The 19,915-nt window shown below is 46.0% G+C and overlaps 1 protein-coding gene across 2 annotated transcripts in view; it reads right to left on the bottom strand.

Annotated features, from left to right (window-relative positions):
- Positions 1-1,215: 1,215 nt before the first annotated feature.
- The window catches only part of UBASH3A (ubiquitin associated and SH3 domain containing A), a 56,121-nt gene continuing 37,421 nt past the window's right edge, over positions 1,216-19,915 (bottom strand). Inside the window, exons 9-14 of one of the 2 annotated variants that reach the window (XM_008070181.1) lie at positions 18,500-18,622; positions 11,262-11,354; positions 7,303-7,447; positions 6,493-6,599; positions 4,852-4,961; positions 1,263-1,400 (exon numbers count right to left, since the gene is read on the bottom strand). In XM_008070181.1, the coding sequence (XP_008068372.1) occupies positions 1,263-1,400; positions 4,852-4,961; positions 6,493-6,599; positions 7,303-7,447; positions 11,262-11,354; positions 18,500-18,622 (716 nt within the window). Of the gene's footprint in view, positions 1,401-4,851; positions 4,962-6,492; positions 6,600-7,302; positions 7,448-11,261; positions 11,355-18,499; positions 18,623-19,915 lie in introns of both variants that reach the window. The other variant, XM_008070182.2, reaches the window with a different exon arrangement.

Genomic DNA, 19,915 nt, shown 5'->3' on the forward strand with positions numbered 1-19,915 from the left:
CCCCTAGAGTCTCCAGAAGGAACATAGCCACTGTGAGGACACAGACTCTTTCCCCCTATACCTGGCTTTTTTCTGCCCCCTCCCTCAGAGAGCAACCTCGGGCCAAGGCTGGTCTCTGAAGGATATGCGTATTCCCAGTAATGAGTCAGGGGATGCAGGTGATTAAGCAAAGCTGATGGTAATGTAGGCAACACTCTTAATTGTGAACACTGTGTAGCAATTTGAATAATTAACTTGCTTGATCATAACACTGCTTGCTGGCTGCCATCGGTGACTCCCGTGAGTTTTAATAAACTGGTGTCTTTTTCTGCTGGGCCTCTGGGTGACTTTGGAATGAGTTAATATTAACCGCAAGCCCTCTCATATTTGGGGTTACCGCATTATACCCACCCACTAAATTCTAACCTTTGGAACTGTAAGAGAATAAGCGTTTGTGTGTTAAAAAATTTATGTTGCTGAACCCGCGTGTTCGAGACCCGCCTGGGCAACTTGGCGAGACTTCATCTCTACAATAAATCAAAAACAAAAAATTAGCCAGGCGTGGTAGTACACGCCTGTAGTTCCAGCTACTTGGAAGGCTGAGGCAGAAGGATGGCCAGAGCCCAGCTGGTCGAGGCTGCGGTGGCCGGGAGCGGCCACTGCACTCCAGTCTGGGCGACAGAGTGAGACTCCAACTCAAAAAAAAAAAAAAAAAATTTATGTTGCTTTCAATTACCACCAAATTTGTGGTAATTTATTATAACAGCAATAGAAAAGTAATGCCAAGGATCTAACACCAGTAGATGGTTTTCTTGGGTCGTTTAATCGAATATTACACCTGCATTGGCCTGTGTGGACATGGTTAAAGAAGGATTGAAAAAGAAAAAGGAAAAATGATGGGGAACCTGACTTATTTGGACATATAAAATAAAGTGGCTACATGCCTTGTAAGTGTGTGTGTGGTGAGTCTTTAATTCCTGGAAATCAGAGTCCCAGGTTATCACTTTCCCCCAGCCAGGCTCTACCTCTCCTGCTGTAGACACTGGGTGCACGTGTAGCAGGGGCTGTCCCAACCCAGCCATGTGGCCTGCTCTCACAGGATCACAGATGAGGGTTACAAGGGCAAAAGCAGGTGGCAAATATTCCAGAATATAAAAGTGCATTTTGTGCTTCTACTAATCACATTAGGTGAGACTAAGACATCTTCAAAGTAACAGTATCTTTTGACCTTTACATTGCTTTCACCTTTTCACTATGAAGTTAGGGGATACACATGGTGGCTCTCAGTGGCCCAGGATGCAATTCTTCCAGTTGAATGCTGAGTTTGCCCCATGAGTCAGGGTCTTCACGGGTGGGTTCACCAACTCCCATTTTCCCTCCTCTTTATTTTCTTCACAGAAGCACATACCCAGAGAAGGGATCTGGAACAGAGTTTTAAGTCACTTATTCATAATTTACAATGAGTCGGTCAATTTTAGACTAGCTCTAAAGCCGCTGATGGGCAGTCCTTTGCCTTGAGGGTGGCACGATTCCCCCTGCTGGCATTGCTGCCTGCTACCTTCAAAACAAGTCAATATCTACCATAGCGGTTCTCAGTGGGCAACTTATGCCCTCTCTCCAACCAAGGGACACTGGGTAATTCTGGAGGCATTTCTGTTTCTCACACTGGGGGTGGAGGTGCAGGCAGAGGTCAGGGAGCTGCATCCTGCAGGGCAGCACCTATTGCAAGTGTCTGTAGAACCAAGGTGGAGGCTCTCTGGTCCACTACTTACAGGGTGGCTTATGTTCTCGAATTCAGCATCACAAAAAGATACAGGTATAGTCCCAAGAAAAAAGTATAGGCCAGGCACAGTGGCTCACACCTGTAATCCCAGTGCTTTGAGAGGCTGTGGTGGAAGAATTGTTTGAGGCCATGAGTTCAAGACTAGCCTGGGCAATACAGTGAGAACCCATCTCTTCAAAAGAAATTAGCCAGATGTGGAAGCATGTGCCTGTAGTCCCAGCTATTGGAAGGCTGAGGCAAGAGGATCGCTTGAGCCTGGGAGTTCAAGGCTACAGTGAGCCATGATTGCACCACTGTACTCCAGCCTGACTCACAGAGAAATCCCATCTCTATTAGGAAGAAAGAAAGAAAGAAAAGAGAACAAATTGAAGCTTTAGACCCTGATTTCTTAATCTATAACATGGATGAATTGGCACAGAGCTTTGCTATTAAGTCTTGTTTTGTTTGTCTTTTGTGTTTTGCTTTTCTTTCTTTCCTTCCTCTTTGTTATATCTAGACATTGCCTGATCAGATAAAATTTACAAAATTTCCATTGTGCAGGAGTGTCCCAGTGGAGGCTGTTGCTGTTGTGTGGAGAGGCTGTGGGGCTGGGTGTGATAGGGCAGACTGGGGAGTGTCCTGAGTATTCCCTTTTCAGCTGCCCTGATTTGAGGGCCCAACATTCAACAGAGCCCACCTATGAAGTTCTGATATGCACAAGCAAGTCCACCTTGTTGTGTGGTGGACACCACATGATCAGCATAAGAAAGTCCCAAGAATTTGAAAGTTCTGAGTGGGAACTTTGGCCACAGAGAAGAATAGGCTTCGGGAGCAGTCGGTGGTTACTGTGTGCAGCGCTGCCATTCTTATCAGGTACATGGACCTCCAGAAGAGCCCAGGTTGGGGGCTAAGTGCATGGTTATGGGGCTGTGGGAAGGGGTGCAGGGACCGGAGGGGCGCATCAGAGCACATGGGCGGAAGATGCAGTGTTGTTCACCGGAGCAACATTTTGGGAGCCAGTAGCACTAGGGATGCCAGGGAGAGTCCTCAGGAGAATCTATATGGGTGTGCTCCAGTGTGGGGTGGGAGACTTGAGCCATTTCATTTGGATAATGTTCTACCAGGGACCTGGGGCACTCAGGAACATCTGGATCATAACAGGGCAGTACCACCTTGGAGACACTCTGCAGGAGAAGCATGTGAGGTAATTGTCAGGACATAGACTCTTTCCCCCTATACCTGGCTTCTTCTGCCCCTTCCCCAGGAGCAGCTTCTGGCCAAGGTTGGTCTTTGCAGGATATGCATATTTCCACTAATGATTCAAATTCACAAGGTGCAGGTAATTGAGCAGATCTAAGAACAACGTGTGCCATACCCCTACTCAGTGTGATTGTAACACCTAGTAGCAAGTTGGATAATCAACTTGCTTGACGATAAAACTGCTTGCTGTACTGTCCCACAGTGTGTACTCTTTCTTCACAGACTGGTACTCCTCCTGGGTGGATTCTTCACTGACGGGCTGCCAACTGGGCCTTCTGTAAATTCTAATAAACCAATGTCTTTCCCTGCTAGACCTCTTAGTAACTTCTTTGGAATGGATAAAGAGCTTTACATGTAAGCCCTGTCAGATTGGGGACTACCACATTACAAAGCATATTGCTACTGAGGCCAGAGGAAAATGTTACAAGAAAAGGCAATGTTCAAGGATATTCTCTGATGCTCGAGACACTGCAGCTGGGAACGCTTTCCATGTGTGTAAGCTCTTTGATTCTCACCTAGCCACTGAGGAAGGCCTGTGGGCTCAGACAGCCAAGCCTGCAGGCACACTGCTGGTGTTGGCTCAGGGCCCATGGTCGGGCTCCTCTGCAGCCTTCAGGCTCCTTGGGGGGCTCAGCGACACCCCCTCTTGCCCATACCTTATGGCAAATAAGCTGTGGCCAGCGTAGTCTTGTGGCAGCTTTGTGTGAAGGAACCAGGCCAGGGAGCCACCTCCTACCCCAGGTGTTGTCTATAATCCACTACGTCACCAGCTTTGTGGTTGATTAATTTTATAAAAAAGATAAGGACCAGCTGGGCATGGAGATGCACACTTGTAATCCCAGTACTTTGGGAGGCTGAGGCAGGAAGATTGCTTGAGCCCAGGAGTTAGGTCTCGTGACACAGCAAGACCTAATCTCTACCAAGTTTAGAAAAAACCTGTAGTCTCAGCTACTCAGGAGGCTGAGGTGGAAGGCTTGCCTGAGCCCAGGAGGTCAAGGCTGTGATGAGCCATAATCATGCCACTGCACTCCGGCCTGGGTGGCAGAGCAAGACCCTGACTCAAAAAAAAAAAAACAAAAAGAAAAAAAAAAACAAAAAGACTGTGGGTAAGCCCAGCCTGACTAGTTCTCCAGATTCCAGGGAAGGGGCAGGGGGTGGGTCTGAGCTCCGAGTTTGCCATTGACTGGCTATCACCCTCTGCTTTGCTGGGTGCTATCCAACAAGGTTGTCCAGTGTTGTGACCCTTCTCTATACATTATCTTGTATGTCATTCACATGAACCCAGGCCAGCACCTAGGCCAGCACCTAGGCCCTCTGGCAGCCACAGCTGTTTTGTCTTATGGCTGGGTGACTCTGAAGTCAAGAGGGTGGGAGGCTCCTTTTCGTCCTTCAGCTACCCTCTCCCCCAGGTCCCCAGAGAAAGCTAGAAGCCTGCCCAGCAGTTGACCACCCTCCTCATCTAAGCTGCCTGCTCCTTACTCGACTGTTTGTTTTATGACTAGAGCTGCAAGGAATTATACACTTGATCTTAAGCCGAAGGGCTGAGAAGCTATCGTAAGGAATGATAACGTCATAACGTCAGTAGACCATTAGAAAATCCTGCATCTTTTTCTTCACATTGTGAGGCAGCAAGTGACTGATGATGACAAAAATGACAAACCTCCCCTTTGGCCCCAACCTGAGGGTGCCCTTTGCACAAGTGCAGGTGGACACAGACTCAGGTAGCATGTGGGTCCCTGCGACTCCAGGCTGGCCAGACAATTGTTTTCATTCTGAGAAGGGGATGTGATAGTCACACGTCTTCCGGGTACTTGACTTTGTGGCTCAAAGAGACAAGAGAGGGCACGTACCTTTCTTACTAGCTGGGCAAAATCTGCGCAGTCCCGGGGTGGCAGCCCAAGGAGCGGCCGAGTGCAGGAGTCCAGCGTGGAGCCATGGCTCACGAGTAGGATGACGCCCGCTGCAGAAAAAGGACACCTCAAAGTCAAGGCAGGCACAGAGAGGCCCTTTATTAGAGCCGGGGCCTGCCAAGTTGTGAGGGCAGAACTATCTCTTAGCACCTCAAAGCCCAGAGAGTGCCGGGGTGGGAAGCAGGTGTGGCTGGGAACAGCCTAATCACACTTGCAGTTCCACTCGTCGTTTGTGTCTTGTTCCTCAGAATGCAGGGTCTGGGGATGGCAGCAGTTGCCCACCAGCTTCAGGGATGGCCTGAAGAGACCTGGGCCACCCCATTTTGTGACTGGCTGCCTGGTCATTATCAACCACAGATTGGACTGTAGTGACGGCTCCTGCCCAGGCCTGATCTGATTTGCTTTATAATTATCAGCCAGTTTATCATAATGAGCTTTCAAGGACTTTTGCTTTAGATGAGAGCATCCAGAGTCCCCAGGCTGAGTCCCTTTGGCCACATGTGTGCCCCAGCCAGTCCCACGAAGGCGTAAGAAGTCAGCCTCTCTACACATTCTTCATTTAGGACAAAGCAGCACCGGGAGAGTGGGGAGGGGGGCCCACTGGGTGAGGGGGGCCCACTGGGTGAGGCAGGGAGAGGGCCTGTGGCCCAGCCCAGTGACTGTCTAGAAGGTGACCGCCCTGTCTCTCTGTCCCCTTTGTTTCCTAGGAAGCAGACTTGGGTCATTTGGACACAAGTGTTTTGTGTTGACCCTGCTGTCCTGGGTCCCATTGCACTTAGCCCCAGAATGAGGGGTCTCTAGGCCTGCGTGGTGGCAAAGTGTGTGCCTATGCACTCCGTTACCACAGCAGGGATATAACACTTTGTGGCTGGAGAATGGGGGTGGGGGAGGGAACTTTTTAAATTTTTATTTTTTTGAGTCGGGGTCTCACTCTGTCACCCAGGCTGGAGTGCAGTGGCACACTCATGGCCATCACAGCCTCAAACTGCTAGGGTCAGTTCCAAGTAACTGGAACTATAGGTATGCAACACCACACCCGGCTAATGTTTTTATTTATTATAGAAATGAGGTCTCACCAAGTTGCCCAGGCTGGTCTCGAACCTGTAGGCTCAGGCAATCCTCTTGTTTCTGCCTCCAAAGTGCTGGGATTACAGGTGTGAGCCACTGCGCCCAGCCTGGGAACTATTTATTTATTTACTTATTTTGAGTCAGAGTCTCACTCTGTCACCCAGGCTGGAGTGCGGTGGCACGCTCAAGGCCACTGCAGTCAGATGATCCTTCTGCCTCAGCCTTCCAAGTAGCTGGAACCACAGGCATGTGCCACCATACCTGGCTAATTTTTTTTATTTATTTATTGTAGAGACAAGTTCTCACCATGTAGCTCAGGCTGGTCTCGAACCCCTGAACTCAGGCAATCCTCTTGCCTCTGCCTCCCAAAGTGCTGGGATTACAGGCATGAGCCATTGTGCCTGGCCTGGAAACTTTAATGGGTTCAGAAAATTGGCCAATTTCCAAACCAAAGGTGAGACCCCAAGCCCCAAGGGTGCCGTTTGTACCTGAGGATGGCAAGGCACTTACTACTGTCCTGTGGGCAGGTGCTGATGATCCATCTCACGCTCACTGCACACCTGTCGACATATTCAGTGTAGCTCTCAGCCGGCAGAAGGGAGGCAAGGGGGAATGCAGGCCTGAAAGGAGGAGGGAAAAGGCTGACGTCCTGGCCTGTTTGGTAGGATTTAGGATGGCGGGGCTGTGGTTGGCTGGAAGAATGTTCTCAAGGCAGTAGGGAGGCTCCAGTTGTGTGCTCTAAAGTGGCAAAGGGCTGGCACCCAACTTTCAGTGTGCATTCTTATTGAATGCCAGAAGGGCTCTGTGACGCAGAAGACTCAGGCATAGGAAGAGGATGACAAAGACTCTCTCCTTGCCCAAACTCTATTCCGGCTCCTCTGAACCCTCTTCTTGATGAAGCCCTGCCCCTCAGCCTTCTGTGTCTGTTCTTGCTGAGTTGGTTTAGCAAGGACCCCCACTCTCGGCATCTGATTGGGTTCCTCATCCTCCACCACCCCTTGGTGAGGTCTGACCACCCTGCCCGTCTTCAGCAAGAATCCTGTTAGGTCAGTTTAGCCAGAATGACCCTACCCTCTTAGTAATTCTCCATCCACTGTCCAACCTCTCCCCCAACCCCCACCCTCCACCCCCCACTGTGGCTGTAAATCTCCACTCTTTATTGTATTTGGAGTTGAAGCCCACCTATTTCCTCTCCTGCAAAGCCCTGCTGAAGAGGGCCCTCTCAGATAAAGCCTTCCCTCCCATCTTTGACAATGTCATGAAAAGTGTTTCTTTAATAAGAACTAGAAAAGCCCAGTAGCAGAGGACTTCAGAACAGCATACCTATAGTCAGTGTCAACATTGAAGTTGGCCTCTTTCAGCTCTTCCAGGTTCATGAAGGTCGGGGTGGTTTTGCCAGTCTCCCATTTTGTCCACTCAAAAATCCCGGGTTCCACCTGTATCTTGATTTTTTTCTCCAGTTTGAGTTCTGGATTCAACAGAGTACAAGTGTTTATCCTATTCAATACCTGCTTTGGCTTTATGTGAATAAGTCTTCTAGGTCTCTGACTGTTGCACATGAATCTAAATAATGCTTTTAAACAATGTGATTTTTTTTAAATTGGCAAATATTATTCTGTGATTGACAAATATTGCTTTGTGAGACCAGAACTGCTGGGTAGTTGGAAGGTTACCAGAGGAGTGATGGCCCTCTGTCCCTCAAGGAGGGACAGAGTCTCTCAGGAGCTGGTGAAGCGTCCCAGGCAGCCGGCCCACCCTGTTCACCCCGATCACCCAGCACAGGTCTACAGCCAAATCAACATCAGGCTGCATGCTCCAATCAAGGTCAATGAGGACTTGGCCAATCCAGCCACTGATTGATAAGATGTGGTCAATCACAGAGAATATTACTCTCATGAAGCAGATTCCCAGTAAAAACTTGCACCAGATTGGGCAAAAGGTGAAGGGTGGAAGGGAGCCATCTTCTGGAACACTCTGACTACTCAAAACTTGCCCTTCCCAAGCATTTTATATTTGGATGAAAAGAAGACCTATAAAGTAAGGTCACCTCTTTTTGAGTGGAAAACAAGACCTTCATGTTTTTATTTTAAATGGAGAAGATGTCATTAAACTTAAATACTGGACATAACATCAGTTCCCCAAATGTATTCCAGATCCACGGGATAGACTCCTTTGTTAAGCACACTTAGAAAAGAGAGAGTTGACCAGGTTCCATGGCTCAGCCTGTAATCCCAGCACTTTGGGAGGCTGAGGTGAGTGGATTGCCTGAGTCTGCGGGTTCGAGACCCACTCAGGCAACTTGGCGAGACCTCGTCTCTACAATAAATAAAAAATTAGCTGGGTGTGGTAGTGCGTGCCTATAGTTCCAGCTAACTTGGAAGGCTGAGGCAGAAGGATCGCCGGAGCCCAGTAGGTTGAGGCTGCGGTGGCTGGGAATGTGCCACTGCACTCCAGTCTGGGCAACAGAGTGAGACTCCAACTCAAAAAGAAAAAAGAAAAGAGTTAGAACAACCAGGCTCTGAGCTCTCCCCAGTGTCTGTGGTGGGCTTGTTTGCTTGTTTCCATTGTGAATGGATTAGATGAGGAAACAGCTTGAGAGCAACCCCAGTGGGTGTGGCTTGAATCTCTTTATTTTATTTTATTATTTATTTACTTATTTTTGAACTGGAATCTCACTGTTGCCCAGACTGGAGTTCAGTGGCATGTTCACAACCCCCGCAGTCTCCACCTGCTGGACTCAGGTGATCCTTCCACCTCAGCCTTCCAGGTAGCTGAAACCACAGACATGCACCACTGCGAATGGCTAATTTTTGGTCTGTTGTAGAGATGAAGTCTTGTTATGTTTCCCAGGCTGATCTTGAACCCCTGGGCTCAAGCAATTCTCTCATCTCAGTCTCCTAAAGTGCTGGGATTATAGGTGTGAGCCACTGTGCCTGGCTGAATCTCTTTCTTTCGAGGATACCCTGCAGGCCACTGGTCCACAGGCCACACTGGATATTTGTTAACAATTGGATTTAAATAAAGTTTAGCCTGTTAGCACCTCAGACTTCAGTCTGAAAAGCAGGTTGATCATGTCTGTGGCCTTGTGACAAAGACTAGGTATCTTTTTTTTTTTTTAATTAACACAGGATTTATAAACATGTGCCCTTTAAAAAACAGGCATCCTTATTTGCATACAGAGTAAAAGTTAATGAGATAATGTTAAAAACACTGACATTGTCATTGTCAGAAAATATTTTAGAGAACTTTTTATTTTATTTTATTTTATTTTTTATTTTTTGAGTTGTAGTCTCACTCTGTTGCTCAGACTGGAGTGCAGTGGCCGCTCCCGGCCACCACAGCCTCAATCTGCTGGACTCCGGCGATCGTTCCGCCTCAGCCTTCCGAGTAGCTGGAACTACAGGCACGCGCTACCACGCCCCGCTCATTTTTGATTTATTATAGAGAAATTCAAATAATAGAAGTCCAAAAAGTAGTCACAAAAATTAGAATAAGTATGTTAATGACAAACAATGAACAATGATTTAAAAAGGAATAAAATTGTGAAGAATATTTTCAGAGTTCTCAGTCATATTCTTTTATGACAAAGACTGGCTAAGATAATATTTGTTATTTTTTTTTTATTCATAAGTTGTTACCAAGGTGAGAGAGGTTTGACAGGGGAAGAAAGATTAAAATCATCACTAGAAAAGAACCTTACACCTGGGCACGGTAGCTCATGCCTGTAATCCAAGCACTTTGGGAGGCTGAAGTAAGAGGATTGTCTGAGCCCAGGGTTCCAGATCAGCCTGAGAAATCTGATGAGACCTTTTTTCTACAATAAATCAAAAAGTCGTTAGCTGGGTGTGGTCGTGTTGGCCTGGAATTCTAGCTACTTGGAAGGCTGAGGCAGAAGGATTACCTGAGCCCAGCAGGTCGAGGTTGTGCTGGCTGTGAGCATGCCATTGCACTCCAGCCTGGGTGACAGAGTGAGACTCTGACAGAAAGCAAGGAAGGAAAGATGTAAGGAAGGGAGGGAGGGAGGGAAGAAGGAAGAGTCTTACAACTTGGGTCAATAAAAGCCCTCCATTCCACTGGGAGGAAACCCCCAAGCCCAGCCGATGCATCTCCCTTTAAACTCATGCTCACTAGCCTTGGGTGGCTCCCAGTGCTTCTCAGAGGCCACCACACATCCCCCAGACCATGTACTGACCCCCTCTCTCTGACAGCTACCCTTTACCATCAGCATGCCTCAGACTTCCAGGGGTCCCTCCCCTTTATCACTTCTGCCGGTGACCCGACTTCCTAGATCTCTGAGAAAGTCAGGGTAAGCCCCTCCTCCACATGTGTCCACCTGTTGTGTCTGTGCCCACATGCTCTGTCCTCTCTCCTGTCACTGTGGCAGGACGATCCCTGCTCTTGGTCACAGCTGGATCCTGACTGGGGAACTAGATCTCGTTCCTCTTCCACACAAGGAGGAGCAGGGTGGGGCTCAGACTAGTGTGTGGCCCAGGCCTCCAGTCTGCCTCCTCTGAGCAGGAACTTTCTCCTTCCTGTAGGTGAGAGGTATGGAAGGGTCCTCAGGGCTTCCTAACACACATCAGCCCTGGAAAACGCTGGACAGCTCTCGCTGGCAGACTGAGTGCCCTGAGAAGGGTCATGTATTTCAGCTTAGGAGGGATCACAGCAGTTCCCAGCTATTTTATTATTTTATTTTATTAACAAGACAGGACCTCACTCTGTTACCCAGATTGAAGTGCAGTGGCACGATCATAGCTCACTCTAGCCTCCAACTCCTGGGCTCAAGTGATTCTTCTGCTTCAGCCTCTCAAGCAGTTGGGACTACAGGTGCAGATCAATATGCCTGGCTAATTTTTTTTTTTCTTTAATAGAGATAGGGTCTTGCTATGTTGCCAAGGCTTGTTTCAAACTCCTGGACTCCAGTGATCCTCTCGTTTCAGTCTTCCAAAGTGTTGGGATGGCAGGAGCAAGTCTCTCTAGGTTTTTAAATATTCTTTCCAGGTGTTTCTTTCAACACCTGGCAGAAGGAGGCCAAAGAGAAACATCATGAGGACAGTTCCTAGCAGACCCTGTTGGTCTGATAATCCTGGCATTCCAAAAATGCTCACAGGCTCAGTGTGCCTCCCTGTAGTCTCTGGGGGGACTGGTTCACACCTGCCTTATGACTTTTCTGGGGCCATTCATGGCCAATCATCCAATTTCACCTCTACTCCCTTTTTGCTGTCCTTGAAGAATAGCCAAGGTTAAGGCAACAGAAGAAGCTCGCTGAAGTTCTCACTGACCTTCCAGGATGAGCTTGGCTGTTTGCACACAGCGGAGGGCTGGAGAGGTGAAGACAGAGGTGATTCTGATGCCACTGTCCAGAAATGCATCCCCTGGAAAACAGAAGGTGAAAATGCCTCTACATAAGCCTAGCCTCCGATGAGTAGTGTATTCCTTATGGTACAAAAGGGTCCCAAGAGGGCCCCAGGTTTCCACACCCTGCATAGCTCCCTTGAGTGTATGCAGAGACTGTGACTAGGACAGTCTATCTCTCCCTTCCTGTGACTTACATAAAATTATATGCAGAAGGGGGGAGGTGATCCCCTGTGAGTCTGACCATGTCCGTGAACCCTTTAAAAGTAGAGATTTTCTCCAGTCAGTCATAGAAAATAAATCAGAGAAATTTAAAGTGAGAGGGACTTGGTATGCCAAAAATTCTCCATTGCTGGCTTCAAAGATAGAGGGGACAGCATGGAGAAGACTGGGGGCAGCCTCTAGGGTTGAGGTTGGCCCTTGGCTCACAGTCGGCAAGGGGTGGACCTCAGTTCTCCCACTGCCAGGATCCGAATTCTGCCAACAGCCTGTATGAGTCTGCAAGGGGACTTGAGCTCCAGATGGGAACTCGGCTCAGCTGGGACCTTGGTTTCCAGCTTTGAGACTGTGAGCAGAGAACCAGCCATACCGTGCCCAGGCGTCTGAGCTGCATAACTGTGGAAAAACAGATGGTGGTGCTTTACATTTGTGACCACTTATTCTGTAGCCATGAAAAACTCCAGCCCTGCTGGGGCTCATGGAAGGACAAGCCTAGAAACCACATTTCCTCTTGTGATGTCAGTAGCCCTGGTCTTTGAAAAGAATGAAGTCTTCATAACACAATGCCATGCACCAAACCCAGGGAGTGAGGTTTTAGTGGAGGTGGTTATGGGTTGAGTCAAGTTGAAATGAGTGTGGGTACTAATCCAATACAGCTGTCCCTGTCATTAGATGTATCTCTGTGTCCTAATTTCTCCCTTTAGAATGACATCAGTCACACGAGATTAACACCCATCCTAATTTTAACTTTAGTGAGGTACCCGCCCTTATTTTAATTTGGTTACTGTGCAAAGACGCCATTTCCAAATAAACTCACATTCTGAGGTACCAGGCATTAGAACACAGAGACACACATAGCAAGAAGACAATGTGAGGCCAGGTGCAGTGGCTCATGCCTGTAATCCCAGCACTTTGGGGAGTTGAAGAAGGTGGATTGCTTGAGCTCAGGAGTTTGAGACCAGCCTGGGCAACATAGTGAGACCTCGTCTCTACAAAATAAAAATAAAAATAAATAAGCTGGCTGTGGTGGCATGTGCCTGTAGTCCCAGTTACTTGAGATGCTGAGGTGAAAGCACTGCCTGGGCCCAGAAGGTTGAGGCTGCCGTGGCAGTTATCACCATGATCATGACACTGCACTCTAGCCTGGGTGACAGAATGAGACCCTGATTCAAAAACAAAACAAAACAAAACAAGACAATGTGAAGACACACAGGGAGAGGATGTCCTTCTTACAAGCCATGGAGAGAGGCCTGGAGCCACTATCTCTTCCTGACTTTGTGTCCGGTGACTCGCCACTGGGAGCCTCAAATCAGCTTGGGCATGTGTGCTGTATTTTCAGCACTGAAATCAGCAGATGCAACACTTCAGGGCTTCCAGTACTGCCCAGAGCCAGTGGTTGTGAAATATCTATCTGTAAAACCAATAATAGCCTGTAATAGTTGACTTAACATAAGTTATTCCATTTTGTAACAGATTCTCCATTTTAGCTGTTCATACCCAGAGATGACCCCCCTGCGTAACCTTCACATAATCACAAGTTGTAACCTTCCAATAATCACAAGCCCACACCCTTGTTCTCCCTCAGTGCTTGGAAACTCCCTAATTGCAAAATTTGTAGCTATCTGTACCCTTGCACAACCAAAACCAAATGTTCTGCCAAAAATATAATTGTGACTGTACAGCTTTTGTGGTTTTTGACTTTATAAACCCCCTGCTTATTCTGTTCGGAGTCAAGAGTTCTTTATGACACTAGCCTGCTCTCAATCACCGGCTAATAAAGGACTCAAATTTGACTCTCTGTGTGTTGGCGACTCCTTTCTCACAGGCCGGCTATAACATTTGGAGGCCCCAGCAAGATTTACCAAACTCAGGAGGTGGCCTTGCTCCAGCTCTCCTGGCTTGGTGGAGAAGCTATAGGGAAGGTGCCCCCTGAGATGTTCCAGGGCCCCATAACCTCTCACCTGGCCCGGATGGAGTTGGAACAACAGCTGGCTTCCCATCACCTCAAAAATACTGAGTCCATCCGCATTCTCCTAGGAGATAAGAATCTGTTCTGTTTGTGGCCATAATGCTATTTAAAGGAGTCATGGCCTGACAAGGCTGTCCCTTGGACAGTATTCATTACGCCAAGACGTTGGCTGAATAGAGTCTTGGTTCAATTTCTGATTTCAGTTTTGGTTTTCTCACTGGTCTGACAATATGGGGTCACAGGCTTCAACCCTCAAGTCCCCTGGACTTTATGATAAAGAATTTTTCTGCTGGATCTTGGAGGACAACTGATGCTCTCTGCCTAGGGCTACTCCCTAGGGAGGTAAGAAGGTTCCCGAAGGAAAGTTCAGATCGCCAGTACCCATATGGGTGGGAGACAAAGTGCTTGGTTTCTTTGTTCTCTTCTTTTCTGGTTGGCAAAGTGACTCCACGAAGAACCTTGAAACTCTAACAGCTGCATAGTATACCTTTCTGTGACTTCAGTGAGTCATCCCTCATTTATCATCCATGGCACCTGACCCCAGCCTCTAACCTTCTTGCTCCCCTTCTCCCCACTACTTGATAACCCCCTGGCAGCACCCCTACTTGTTGTAACAAGTTACCACCCTCACGTGTACTTGGAAAGCCCATTCAAGTTTCCACATAACTTAACAGGTCTCTCCTCAGGAGAGTGGCTGTGACAAAAAGATATTGAGGTTCTTGTTTGTTTGTTTTTTTGTATAATAAATCTCTCTCAAGTTACCATGTGTTAACACATTAGTGCTAGGTAACACTACTGTTTGTTATACCAGGCTCGCTGAAGTTATATTTTATAAGCAAAGGGTTAAATCACCTGTTGTGCCTAACACCCTCTTATGAGAGGTAAAGCTTTAAATGCTAAACACCCTGTGTGACATGATGAGGTTTGGGAACTGGCCATTCCCACCTGGTTAAGTCACTTTTACGAAGCCTAGTACTTCTTCTACCAGATGGATAAAATACTGGGTACTCTGTGTAAGCACAATAAAGATAGAAACTGATCACTCTCACCTAATTGTCCATACCTTACAACTAAGACTACAATTTAGTAATTTATAAGGGGTTTTAATAACTTTGCCTGTTTATAATTATAAATAAGTAGGGACAGATCATTACACATCCATGTGGTCTGTTCACTCTAAAAGGCTTTACATCAGACTGTCACAGAGAAATGGTTAAAAAGTTTCATATGTATAACCTATTAAAAATGAGCTTCTAAGGTTTTTTTTTCCAACCAAAACATTAAGAAAAAAAAACAGTGCCAACACGGAGGACAGCAAAACCAGAAGGTCAAAAAAACACCCTAATTGGCTATAACTATTAGTGACAAAACTCCAACTGCCTATCAGACACCTGGCAAAAACAAATCTGCTAAGAGGATGGTGTCTGTTGCTTATGGGTACAGTCTGTGGGGGCACTAAAAACATAGTTGCCCCAAAGAGGCCTAAAACCTCCTAGACCTTGTCCACTGAGCAGTCCAAAAAGCCATCGAGAAACAGGTGCACTCTCTTCTGATGAGAGGAGAGAACACTTGGCTCACAAATGGTGGCCACTTATGGAGGCCTGCAAATCTACTAAACTGTCTGGCACTGGCTCACCATCACCTCAACAACCCCCCAGGTAAATATTAGGACACTGAAACCCAAATTAATTTCTTAATTTAACACAGGTGCCAGTCTTTTGGTCCTAGCCATCCATGTTAAAATCATATAGCCTTATCAAAAAAGATTTTCTCCTTTAAACAACAGAGATGGGGGAAAAAAATCCCAAAATTCAGTTAGCCCTCCCCCACTGTTTTTGTTACAAAAAGCGAAGTTTTTTCTTTTCAAAATCTTTAGACCATAACTCCGGCTAAATAAGTAACTTTCAGAGTAACGGCGACACTATTGGCCTTCTTGATTCAGTCTCTCTGGGATGAGGTAAACATCTTAACCTTTATCGTGCCAAACATCCTGATACAACTCCTATTTCCCTAAATGTAGGGGATAATTATAATATAACTTGACTTGGCTTAAATCTCTCCCTTCCCAAGTGATAAATAACTCTTTCACAACAACTGTCCTTAGACACAGTAGCTTAAAGGAAACATGGACCTCAACACTTTCTGCCTTCAGCTTTCAGAAAGTTTATTGCTAGCCAAAGAGGACATCACTGAGGTTAGGAGACAGGGGAGAGCTTGCTGCAGATTCTGACAGTGCAGATTTTAAATGTCAGGTTAGCCCAATAAAAAAATAATAAAACAGCTGGTGATAGTTCTATAAAACCTATACATTGTTTATTCCCCATTCTCTAATATGCCTGGTTTTTTATATGATACTCTACAACCTAACACTTGTGTCTAATGTTTTCAATTTTTCTTTCTTCAGACTTTGTCAAAATGGCTGTATTTCCTGTTAAAGTACAACTATAAAGAATTTACAAAAGAATTTCAACTTATGTTGACAAATTAGAAACTTTAGCTAATCATACATATAATTTATGAGACTACTCTCACTTTTCCAACATTGTTTCTGAGACAATAGTCTTTTTCATCATTGTTTGCTTAATTTTGCTCTCGCTTAATGTTTTATTAAATTCCAATAATATTCAGTTAAGGTCCCACTGTTTCCTATTCATGCCCTTAAAAATAAATAGATAGAAAACATCTCTATAGTCCACCTCAACAAAAACAGTTACAAAAGATTAATCTTTACCCTGTTTCCCAAGATCATAAAAATATTTCCAAGAGCAGGAGTGGGGAATAAAAGGACAAACCGAGAGCAGAAAGTCATTTTTCATCTTGTTCTTAAACCCTGACACAATGATAAAAAAAAAAAATAAAAGCTATGTCCTGAAAAAATCCATTTTTTATCTTGTTCCTAAATCCTAACACAATGATAAAATAAAGTAGAGGCAATGTCCTAAAAAAATGCATACTCTAGGTAAAAATTAACTTTGCAACTTTGTCTTTTCAAAAACACAGACTCCTTAAACATGGCCGGTACTGGCCTACTATAATTTGTCTTTTTTAAAAATACAGACTTCTCAAGCATAGCTAGTATCGACCCATTATATACTCAATGTATGGTGACCAGGACCTCCCTCAGAATCTCCAAGACATCCACAAGTGGTCAACAAAAAAGTCACGACAGTCATGTCTACTTGATTACAACATCTCCAGGGAAAAGGATTTAAGCCAGAGCTTGGGGGGCTACGGGGCCACACTCATCTAGAGTGTAGGCCCACTTCCTGTCTGTGAGAAGTAAATCTTTCTCTTCTCTTTTACCTTCAAAAAAGGGGCTGGCATCAAAGGAGGGCTCTGTGTAGTGCTAAAAAATCATGCTGTTTTTATGCCAATAAATCAAGAGTCATTTAAAAACATCCTCCAAAAGGTTCAAAAAAGTTTAGACAAAAGACAAAAAAAGGAAGAATAATAAATCCTGGTTCCAGTCCTTGTTCGACTGGAACACATGACTAACCATTCTTGTTATTGGTCTGGTTGGGCCTCTCATACTTCTCCTCCTTGGTCTACCTATAGGCCCTGCATAATAAATTAGATTATTCGCTTTGTCAAACAACAAATAAGTTCTATAAAACTTATATATATGAGACCCCAATACAATAATATACTTATGACTGATGAGTCAGCACACTGAGTCAGGAAAAAAAAGGGGGGGAATGAAATATCTATCTGTAAAACCAATAATAGCCTGTAATAACTTACTTAACATAAGTAACTCCATTTTGTAACAGATTCTCCATTTTAGCTGTTCATACCCAGAGATGACCTCCCTGCATAACCTTCCCATAATCACAAGTTGTAACCTTCCCATAATCACAAGCCCACACCCTTTTTTCCCCTCAGTGCTTGGAAACTCCCTAATCACAAATTCTGTAGCTATCTGTACCCTTGTGCAACCAAAACCAAATGTTCTGCCAAAAATATAATCATAACTGTACAGCTTTTGTGGGTTTTGCCTTTATAGACCCACTGCTTACTCTGTTCAGAGTTGAGAGTTCTTTGTGACACTAGCCTGCTCTTGACTATCAGCTAATAAAGGACTCAAATTCAACTCTCTGAGTGTCGGTGACTCCTTTCTCACAGTCTGGCTATAACAGCTGAATATTCATAAGCACACCACTAGGTGAGGGCCCAGGAGAGTGGGCTCTGGGCTGCTCCTTCAATAAGCCAGCTGTGTGACTTGCTTCTTTACGTTTGACTTTCTGAATTTATGTAATGGAGACCAGATGAGCTCAACGGTCTCTTCTGTTCCAAAAATTCAACCATGTGGAACTAGAACCCCTAGATAAAAGCAAAATCCCAATGTGACAGATCTTGAGATCTGATCCCAATGAGGGGATGCAGTTTTTATTTTTAAATGACACCCTTGGTGCACACAGTGGTTGTTGATTTTCCCTCCCCACCTTTGTTCTTTCCATGCCTGCCTTTCATTCCCATCTTCCCCAACCATCCATTCCTGGGTCACACCTTTGTACTTCCATTTATTAGCTGTGTGACCTTGGGTGAGTTGCTTGGCCTCCCTGTGACCCAGTCTCCTTAGCGGCAGACACTGACACCAGAGGGGGTATAGTAAGGGCTCCATACATGTTAATTATAGTCTTTTTCTTTTGAGTCAGAGTCTTACTCTGTCACCCAAGCTGCACAGTGCAATGGCATGATCATGGTCGCAGTCTTGACAAGCTGGGCTCAGGCGGTCCTTCAGCCTCAGCCTCCCAAGTAGTTGGAACTATAGGCCACCATGCCTGGCTAATTTTCTGAGTTATTGTAGAGATGAGGTCTGGTTCATTTGCCCAGGCTGGTCTCGAACTTCTGGGCTCAAGTGATTCACCTGCCTCTGCCTCCTAAAGTACAGGGATTACAGGTGTGTGCCACTGCGCTTGGCCTATAGTCATTATTCTTGTATTGTTACCCTTCCTGCTAAACAGCCCTCAAACATACCTGCAATTCTGGACTGGAAGATTCCACATGATGACAGTGGCGGGTCATTTTCGAAATCTTTGATACCATTGCTCCTCCTGGGCAGACTGCATGGGAAGTTCAGGTCTGGCCTGTAGTATTTTCCTAATGTACAAATAAGCATCAGACATTCAGTTTCATCAAGTTAGTACAGATTTGTTCTGCAAAACTCCCAAGACCAAGACCCATTCTACAGGCGAAGTTATTGAAATGATTGTTGACCGTGTTGTTTCCCAAGTGTGCTCTGTGATGTGGCTTCAATTCCAGGAGAAAGTGTTGCTTGATCGTTCATGTAACATTTCCTCAAATGCTGAAAACGCACGTGTCAGTCACAGGAACACACAGTTCTCTGTCATTCCAGGCCCTTCATGAAAAGTTATTCTCATAATTTCCCTGATAAAGAGTCACATGTCTCTGCAACCGACTGAGCATCTCAAGTTGGCATCTATTAATTAGGTGAAAGTTGACCTGTTCCCCTTGCTTCAAGGGCATCCTTATTGCTCAGGGGTTAGAGCACATGAGGCTGCAGACATCCACTGTTGAGCATTCTTTAGCCAATCGCCTGAGGGCCAGTCCAGAAACCAGATGGGCTCACTGGGGCTCTCCCTGTAACCAGAAGCTACATATGCTGCGGTTCACTTTAAGCTTGACCTGGAGTTCTAAGATCTGACAGTCAGGGGTGGGGGTGGGGAGACAAATCCTGGCACCACCAACTCCTCGCTGTGTGCTAGAAGCAAGTGACTTTTTTTTTTTTTTTTTGAGCCAGAGTCTCATTTTGTTGCCCAGGCCAAAACGCAGTGGCGTGCTCACAGCTACAGCAGCCTTGACCTGCTGAGTTCAGGTGATCTTTCTGCCTCAGCCTTCCAAGTAACTGGAACTATAGGCGTGCTATCACACCTGGCTATTTTTTGATTTACTGTAGAGTCAAGGTCTTGCTAAATTGCCCAGGATAGTCTTGAGACCCTGAGCTGAGGCAATCCTTTTAGCTCAACCTCCCAAAGTGCTGGGATTACAGACTGAGCCACTATGCCAGGTCAGAAACAAATGATTTAACCTCTATCAGCGAAAAGAGAAAAAGGATAAAGAGATCATGATACGTCAGGGAGATAATTCCCAGAGCCCAGCACCTGGCTAAGAGTCAGTGGCTGATGTGTGGAGGAGCTGGTCTCCTATCAGAATGAGTGATTACCCTTACAGAGGACACCACGCCACACTATGCCCTCAAATGTGGTCTGACTTGCCTTCACATTCTCTCAAGTGACCCCAAATCTGACTATAGTAGGTTCTAGCAGAGGCACTGACCTTCCTGAGACTTGCGTTGGGGTACATGCAGGCTTGGAACAACCCAGCCTTGCAGAGACACAGCAGGAGGCAGCAGCTATTTTGCATGCTTTTCTT

This window comes from Carlito syrichta, unplaced genomic scaffold (genome assembly GCF_000164805.1).
Source record: "Carlito syrichta isolate Samal-C Ts95f unplaced genomic scaffold, Tarsius_syrichta-2.0.1 Scaffold313176, whole genome shotgun sequence".
In the NCBI taxonomy this organism is placed as follows: domain Eukaryota; kingdom Metazoa; phylum Chordata; class Mammalia; order Primates; family Tarsiidae; genus Carlito; species Carlito syrichta.